This window comes from Taurulus bubalis, assembly GCF_910589615.1.
Source record: "Taurulus bubalis genome assembly, chromosome: 8".
In the NCBI taxonomy this organism is placed as follows: domain Eukaryota; kingdom Metazoa; phylum Chordata; class Actinopteri; order Perciformes; family Cottidae; genus Taurulus; species Taurulus bubalis.
The window spans coordinates 25001-35000 of record NC_136596.1 but is presented as its reverse complement, the minus strand read 5'-3'; the positions used below and the strand labels follow the sequence as shown (position 1 = coordinate 35000).

Here is a 10000-nt window from a genome sequence, read left to right as displayed (position 1 = left end):
TGTGTGTGTGTGTGTGTGTGTGTGTGCGCGTGCGCAGGACACCCAGCAGGTGGTGGAGGTGTACAAATCCGGCTTCGACCCCCCAGGTGACGTAGAGTTGGATGACTACAGCGCCTCCATGAAGAGGAGCATCTCTGAATCCAGTTACCTGGACAACCGGATGGAGGGGCGGAGACACAGCAGGAAGCTGTGGCCCTTCATCCGGAAAAACAAGGTACACACACACCTGACAGGTACACACACACCTGGCAGGTATACACACATATATGACAGGTACACACATACACCTGACAGGTACACACACACACAGCTGACAGGTACACACACATGACAGGTATACACACATATATGACAGGTACACACACACAGCTGACAGGTACACACACATGACCGGTACACACACACACACCTGACAGGTACACACACATGACAGGTATACACACATATATGACAGTTATACACACATATATGACAGGTACACACACACACCTGACAGGTACACACACGCACAGCTGACAGGTATACACACATGACAGGTATACACACATATATGGCAGGTACACACACCTGACAGGTACACACACACAGCTGACAGGTACACACACATGACAGGTACACACACATATATGACAGGTACACACACACACAGCTAACAGGTACACACACATATATGACAGGTACACACACACACCTGACAGGTACACACACATGACAGGTATACACACATATATGACAGGTACACACACACACACATGACAGGTACTCACAAACATATGACAGGTGCATGCACACATACGACAGGTACACACACACACCTGACAGGTTCGCACACACCTGACAGGTACACACACACCTGACAGGTACGCACACACCTGACAGGTGCACACACACAACAGGTGCACGCACACACACACACACATGACTAGGGATTGGTATTGTTTTTCCGATACCGGTGCTAAACCGATACTTTTTAAACGATACCGGTGCCTTAACGGTGCCTGAACCGAAATTTGTTTTCTTCAAATTGAACAATAGTGGCCTGAATAGACCGTGTGCAACAGAACTCAGAAACTGTTGGATTCTACAAACTGCTGCTTTACTGGACTACACGTCATCATTAATATCAACCGGGAGACGTTCAAAAGCTCGTGTCTGCAGCGATCTCTGTGTGCGCGCGCTTTGAGTGGTGTGTGAGCGCTGGAAGCCCCGCCCCCTCGAGCCCCGCTCTGCATGCAGGCGGACAACAGAGAGTGGAGGAGTGCGCTCTGATCCGCACTATTTTAATAGTATTGATACATCAACATCTTATCGTTTTTAACGTGCGGGTACCGCGCTACCTTTTTAGTATCTAAATACCGTGCAACATTACAGAGTAGTGTAAAAAAAAGTATTTAAATCGGCTCAGGCACCGGAAGGAAGCACCGAAATCTGCGTTGCTTTTCGGTCCGGTAGGTACCGGACGTGTTGGAGCTCGGTACCCAACCCTACACATGACAGGTGCACACACACACATATGACAGGTACACACACACACCTGACAGGTGCACACACGTACACACACGGCAGGTACACACACACCTGACAGGTACACACACACCTGACAGGTACACACAGGTACAAACACACCTGGCAGGTACACACACACACACACCTGGCAGGTACACACACACACACACACACACCTGACAGGTACACACACGCACACACCTGACAGGTGCACACACACACACCTGACAGGTGCACACACACGACAGGTGCACACACACATGAGGTACAGACACACATATGACAGGTACACACACCTGACAGGTACACACACCTGACAGGTACACACACACGCGACAGGTAAACACACACAACAGGTACACACACGCGACATGTACACACACACGACAGGTACACACACCTGACAGGTACACACACATATATGGCAGGTACACACACACCTGACAGGTACACACACATATGACAGGTACACACACACGACAGGTACACACACCTGACAGGTACACACAGGTACAAACACACCTGACAGGTACACACACACCTGACAGGTGCACACACACGACAGGTGCACACATATGACAGGTACACACACATATGACAGGTACACACACACGACAGGTACACACACACGACAGGTACACACACACGACATATACACACACACACACACGACAGGCACACACACCTGACAGGTACACACACCTGACAGGTACACACACATATATGGCAGGTACACACACACCTGACAGGTACACACACATATGACAGGTACACACACACACGACAGGTACACACACCTGACAGGTACACATAGGTACAAACACACCTGACAGGTACACACACGCACACACCTGACAGGTACACACACACCTGACAGGTGCACACACACACGACAGGTGCACACACACGAGGTACACACACATATGACAGGTACACACACATATGACAGGTACACACACACGACAGGTACACACACACGACAGGTACACACACACAACAGGTACACACACACACCTGACAGGTACACACACCTGACAGGTACACACACATATATGGCAGGTACACACACACACACCTGACAGGTACACACACAAATGACAGGTACACACACACACGACAGGTACACACACCTGACAGGTACACACAGGTACACACAGGTACAAACACACCTGACAGGTACACACACGCACACACCTGACAGGTACACACACGCACACACCTGACAGGTGCACACACACACACACCTGACAGGTGCACACACACACGACAGGTGCACACACACGAGGTACACACACATATGACAGGTACACACACACACGACAGGTACACACACACAACAGGTACACACACACAACATGTACACACACGACAGGTACACACACACCTGACAGGTACACACACATATATGGCAGGTACACACACACATATGGCATGTACACACACACACACGACAGGTACACACACCTGACAGGTATACACACATATATGGCAGGTACACACACAAACAACAGGTACACACACACACACACCTGACAGGTACACACACCTGACAGGTACACACACCCGACAGGTACACACACACGACATATACACACACACACACGACAGGCACACACACCTGACAGGTACACACACATATATGGCAGGTACACACACACCTGACAGGTACACACACATATGACAGGTACACACACACGACAGGTACACACACCTGACAGGTACACACAGGTACAAACACACCTGACAGGTACACACACGCACACACCTGACAGGTACACACACACCTGACAGGTGCACACACACACACCTGACAGGTGCACACACACACGACAGGTGCACACACACGAGGTACACACACATATGACAGGTACACACACCTGACAGGTACACACACAACAGGTACACACACACACGACAGGCACACACACACACGACAGGTACACACACACAACAGGTACACACACACGACATATACACACACACACACGACAGGTACACACACCTGACAGGTACACACACCTGACAGGTACACACACATATATGGCAGGTACACACACACACCTGACAGGTACACACACATATGACAGGTACACACACACACGACAGGTACACACACCTGACAGGTACACACAGGTACACACAGGTACAAACACACCTGACAGGTACACACACGCACACACCTGACAGGTGCACACACACGAGGTACACACACATATGACAGGTACACACACATATGACAGGTACACACACCTGACAGGTACACACACACACGACAGGTACACACACCTGACAGGTACACACACCTGACAGGTACACACACCTGACAGGTATACACACATATATGGCAGGTACACACACAAACAACAGGTACACACACACACCTGACAGGTACACACACCTGACAGGTACACACACGACAAGTACACACACACAGCAGGTACACACACGACAGGTACACACACCTGACAGGTACACACACCTGACAGTTGCACACATGCAGTAGTCATGTACTCACACACTTCTCTCTCTCTCCAGCTGTTGACCCTCCTCTCCTCCCCCCGGCAGCCTCCCCCCCCACCCCCGACCTCACCTTCACCTGGGGGCGTCGCTAGCAGTCCCCAGTCCCCGCCCCCTGCATCCAGAGAACCAATCACACAGCGGCTGAATGACCTCATGACCTCTGGCTCCAGAACCAGGAAGCAGTGTCTGCGCAGCCTCAAGAGAGGGGTACACACTCATGTATATATGTGCACATATATAAACACACGCTAATGTAGCTGTGTTGTTAATTTTGTCATGTTTCTCTCATGCTTCTCTCTGATTGGACAGCTGTCTCTCAAACTGGTCAGTATCACACATGTCTGGAACAGGTGTCTGAAACTATAATTTTTATTGTTAATATTATTATTATTTTCATGTGTATTTATATGTAATGTATTGTAATATATTAGATTATAATCATATAATATATTGTAATGTAATATATAAATATAGAAACAATATATATATTGTTGTTTTTATTGTTGTTTTTTGTTTTTATATTTATATATGTATATGTGTGTGTATATATACATGTGTATGAATATTATATATATATATATATATATATATATGAATATTATATATAAATATTATATATTTATATATATATATATATATATATATATATATATATATATATATATATATATATATATATATATATTTGTGTGCGCATGTTGCAGGGCTCCGGTCCTGCAGACTGCAGTCATCTTCCTCCTGAACAGAGAAGAAAGAAACTTCAAACCAGAATCAACAACATCAACCAGGAGATTCAGAGAGAGAGAGAGCAGAGGTACACACATAGAAATACACACATGTACAACATATGTACACATACACACATACATAGAGAGCAGAGATACACACATATACATACTTGATGTCTTGTTTTTCATTCTGGTCACATGACATCTATTGTCCTTCTGGTCACATGACATCTATTGTGTTAATTTTTGGAAATACTTGTTGGTAATTCTTTGAAATACTTGTTGGTAATACTTGTTGGTAATACTTTTCCTTTAACTCTGTGAAAGATCTATTATTGATTATTGTATTCATTCATATTAACTACAAAGTATTTGTGTTATTTTGTTGTTTCAGAGACGCACTTTTGAAAATGAGGGAAGTTTATGAACAAAATCCTCAGATGGGCGACGCTGGCAGTCTGGAGCCTCGACTGGAGGAAGTGAAGCAGAGTCTGCAGAGGCTGGAGGAGGAGCTGAGGAGGAACCAGGTACCATGAATACTATTTGCATGTAGCACTATACATAGTACTGTATATACACATGGTGCTATATATACATATGTACATAGTACTATACACAGTAAAGGAGGAAGAGAAGCAGAGTCTGTGGAGGCTGGAGGAGGAGCTGAGGAGGAACCAGGTACCACAGTAGTACAGAATCCAGTCCCACAGTGTGCAGTACCACACTACCCAGTAGTATCTCTGTGTACTTATACCTCTGTAGGCCTGGCTCTCTGAGGCCGACTCCAGAGCCTCTGACCTCAGCAGCAGAAGACAGAGTGGAGGTTGTGGGTTGAACTCCGAGGAGACGACGCCCGGCAGCAGCAGCCTGAAGCAGCTGGAGCACCGGAGCCCAGCCAGCAGGGAGAGGTAGGCTGTGTCTACCTGTCTGTCTCTCTACCAGTCTGTCTCTCATCTCCCAGCCAGCAGGAAGAGGTAGGGCTGTGTCTACCGGTCTGTCGCTCTACCTTTACATTTAGCTTACGCTTTTATCCAAACAACAATCAAGAAAGTACAATTTCTTCAATAAAGTTAAACTACAAAGTGCTATCAGTAAGAGACATTTAAGTGCTACTAGAGTGCTACCTTCCTTATTCAAGGTGTAGTCGAAAAAGATGTGTTTTTAATTCACGGTGGAAGATGTAGAGACTTCCTGCTGTCCTGATGTCAATGGGGAGCTCATTCCATCATTGAGGAGCAGGACAGCAAACAGTCGTGACTTTGTTGAGTGTTTAGCTCGCAGTAACGGAGCTACAGCCGATTGGCAGAAGCCGAGCGGAGTGAATGAGCCGGGGTGTACGGTGTTACCATGTCCTGGATGTAGACTGGACCCGATCTGTTCGCAGCACGGTACGCAAGCACCAATGTTTTGAAGCGGCTGCTGCAGCCATGGTAACCAGTCAAGGGAGCGGAGGAGCAGAGTAGTGTGAGTTTATAAAGACCAGTCGAGTTGCTGCATTCTGATGAGCTGCAGAGGTCGGATGGTACTAGCAGGTAGACCTGGAGGAGGGAGTTACAAGGTGTGAGATGATCAGTGCCTGTTGTGTAGCATGGACCTACAGGATGTTGTGTAGCATGGACCTACAGGATGTTGTGTAGCATGGACCTACAGGATGTTGTGTAGCATGGACCTACAGGATGTTGTGTAGCATGGACCTACAGGATGTTGTGTTGCATGGACCTACAGGATGTTGTGTAGCATGGACCTACAGGATGTTGTGTAGCATGTACCTACAGGATGTTGTGTAGCATGTACGGACATCAACGTGTTGTTGCGGTAATGTTGTCGGACACATAAGACATCCCTGTCCTGGGACCTCACATAGGATCAGGAAAAACTCGCCAAATAAAGATAGTAAAAACCCTTTCACAGGGAAAAAAGGAAGAACCCTTCAGGAGAGCAACAGAGGAGGATCCCTGTCCCCGGATGTACAGAAGCTGTGAGGGTTCGGTTTGGCTGGACCCAAGCACAGACACGGGGAGGCAAGATTGTTTGAAGGAAAAAGGTTTATTGAACAGAACACTGGGGAGATGGTAGGGAAGAGTGCAGGCAGAGCGGTGAGGTGGCGTGAGCGGAGGCGACTGAGCTGAAGTGCAGGTACGGGAATCCTGGGCACAGGGAACAGGGGTTAGTGAGAAATCAAAACACAATGTGAAGCACGTCTATTAATTCTATTATACATAAGCCGAGATTTGAGGTACCACTGGAAATGGCGTAATAATCTGGCAACTGGAGGGGGGGAAGCCGGGGTGTTTTAACAGGGAGGATCTGATGATTTGATTGAAGACGGAGATGAGGTGCAGGTGTGGAGATGATTGCCGGAAGCCACACACACACACACACACACACGAGACAAACGGGGGACACCAGAGACACAAGGAAAAGACAAAAAAGGACATGAGTCACGGCCGAGCCGTGACAGAAGCAATAGATGTCATGTGACCAGAATGAACAACGTAACAGAGTTACAGCACATTACATGAATATGACAGAAATTATTCAAATAATGAGTAGTATGCATGGTCCATGATCCAGATAACTACGATCCATGAAGCAGAAGGAGGTAGAGAGGAGGGGCATCAGCAGGGCCATGGCAGCTGGCAGGACCGGTTCCATCAGCAGGGCCATGGCAGCTGGCAGGACCGGTTCCATCAGCAGGGCCATAGCAGCAGGCAGGACCGGTTCCATCAGCAGGGCCATGGCAGCAGGCAGGACCGGTTCCATCAGCAGGAACGCCATGGCAGAAGACAGGAGGTAGGACACAGGAGACAGGACCGGCTCCAGACAGCCACGATCCATGGAAATTTGAGGCGAGGAAGCACAGAGGCTCCCGAGAAAAAGTTAGTTTTGTGCATTGAAGAGACATGAATTCATCCAGAAGGAGAGGAGAGAGGAGCTCAGTGTATCCTCAGATGTCCCCCAGCAGTCTAGGCCTATAGCAGCATATCTAGGGGCTGGACCAGGTAAACCTGAGCCAGCCCTAACTATAAACCTGAAACAGCCCTAACTATAAGCGCTATCAAAGAGGAAAGTCTTAAGTCTACTCTTAAATGAGGTGACTGTGTCTGCCCCCCCACCGCCTGAAAGTGGAAGCTGGTTCCACAGAAGAGGAACTTGATAACTGAAAGCTCTGCTACCATCTTCCTTTTTAAGACTCTGGGAACCACAAGTATCTCTGCAGTCAGTGAGCGCAGCTCTCTAGTCGGGTAAACTGAAGAAGCTACTGTCCATATTGGACAACCCGGACCACCCTCTCCACCGCCTACTGCAGGGTCAAGCGGAGCACTTTCTATAAGAAATTCATCACGCTCCGCTGTCAAAACGACCGCTACAGGAAAACATTCCTGCTTACGGCATTAAGACTTTACAATAAATCACCTCTTGCCAGATCCTCTGTAGATTGATTAATCACTGTACATGTTTATGTTTATCTACACTTCACACACTTCATATACTTACATACATACTTTTCATTTTTGCACTTCTATTGTTTAAGTTTAATTGAATTTACTAAATTAATACTCACTGCGCTGCGCTGTACATATCTTTCATCCCAGCTATTTTTATTATTATTATTATTGTATATATATTTCAGTAATTTCAGTAATATGGTACTATGAGCTCTCTAGTGGGGTAGTGGGGTAATATGGTACTATGAGCTCTCTAGTGGGGTAGTGGGGTAAAATGGTACTATGAGCTCTCTAGTGGGGTAGTGGGGTAAAATGGTACTATGAGCTCTCTAGTGGGGTAATATGGTAATCCAGTCTTGAAGTAACAAATGCGTGGATCAATGTTTCTCCCCATCAATGTTTAACCCCCCATCGCTTTGAGACGGGATGTGCCAGATTTTTTAGATGTTCCGTTGGTGAAAAAAGGCATTCCTTGAGATTTGTTTTACGTGGGAGTTAAAGGAAAATTCCCGATCAAAGATAACTCTGAGATTCTTTACGGTGGTGGTGGATGCCAGAGCAATGCCATCAAGAGAAACTATATCATCAGATAATTGAGTTCAGTCTTGTCAGGGTTAATGTTCATGTGGTGTGTGGACATCCACTGAGAGATGTCAGTCAGACAGCAGAGATTTATGCTGCTACCTGTGTTTCTGATTGTGGAAACGAGAGGATCAGTTGGGTGTCATCAGCATAGCTATGGTAGGAAAAGACATGCGAGTGAATGACAGAGCTGAGAGAGTTGGTGTACAGAGAGAAGAGGAGAGGACCCAGGACGGAGCCTTGAGGGACCCCAGTAGTGAGAGGACAAGGTTCAGACACAGGTCCTCTCCAAGTTACCCGGTAGGTGGTCGTTGAGGTAGGATGAGAAGAGGGAGAGTGCAGAGCCTGAGATACCAAGGTCCTGGAGGGAGGAGATGAGGATCTCGTGGTTCACTGTGTCAAAGGCAGCAGAAAGGTCCAGAAGGATAAGGACAGAGGAGAGAGAGAGGCTGCTCTAAGAGTGTGAAGCTGCCCAGAGACAGCAAGGAGGGCAGTCTCTGTTGAGGCCTTGAATCCAGACTGGTGAGGGTCCAGAAGGTGGTTCTGGTCTCTGTTGAGTGGCCTGCCTTGAATCCAGACTAGTGAGGGTCCAGAAGGTTGTTCTGGTCTCTGTTGAGGCCTTGAATCCAGACTGGTGAGGGTCCAGAAGGTTGTTGTGGTCTCTGTTGAGGCCTTGGATCCAGACTGGTGAGGGTCCAGAAGGTTGTTCTGGTCTCTGTTGAGGCCTTGAATCCAGACTGGTGAGGGTCCAGAAGGTTGTTCTGGTCTCTGTTGAGGCCTTGAATCCAGACTGGTGAGGGTCCAGAAGGTTGTTGTGGTCTCTGTTGAGGCCTTGAATCCAGACTGGTGAGGGTCCAGAAGGTTGTTCTGGTCTCTGTTGAGGCCTTGAATCCAGACTGGTGAGGGTCCAGAAGGTTGTTGTGGTCTCTGTTGAGGCCTTGAATCCAGACTGGTGAGGGTCCAGAAGGTTGTTCTGGTGGAGAAAGGAGGAGACTTGGTTAAAGATAGCTTGCTTCAGAGTTTTGTAAAGAAAGGGAAGGAGAGAGACAGGTCTGTAGTTGTTGACTTCAGACGGGTTGAGAGTGGGTTTCTTCAGGAGAGGGTTGACTCTTCCTCCTTCAGAGAGTCAGGGAAACAGCCAGTTGAGAGCGAGGTGTTGATAAAATGGGGGAGAAAGGGAAGAAGGTCAGGAGCAATAGACTGGAGGATGTGAGA

The 10000-nt window shown here is 47.5% G+C and overlaps 1 protein-coding gene across 1 annotated transcript in view; it reads left to right on the top strand.

Annotated features, from left to right (window-relative positions):
- Positions 1-10000, top strand: part of LOC306740093 (formin-binding protein 1-like) — a gene marked incomplete at both ends in the record, with an annotated part of 26793 nt that overhangs the window by 10795 nt on the left and 5998 nt on the right. Inside the window, 5 exons of the mRNA XM_079222204.1 lie at positions 38-214; positions 4042-4233; positions 4731-4840; positions 5149-5281; positions 5517-5662. Coding sequence (XP_079078330.1) covers positions 38-214; positions 4042-4233; positions 4731-4840; positions 5149-5281; positions 5517-5662 — 758 coding nt within the window. The remainder of the gene's footprint in view (positions 1-37; positions 215-4041; positions 4234-4730; positions 4841-5148; positions 5282-5516; positions 5663-10000) is intronic.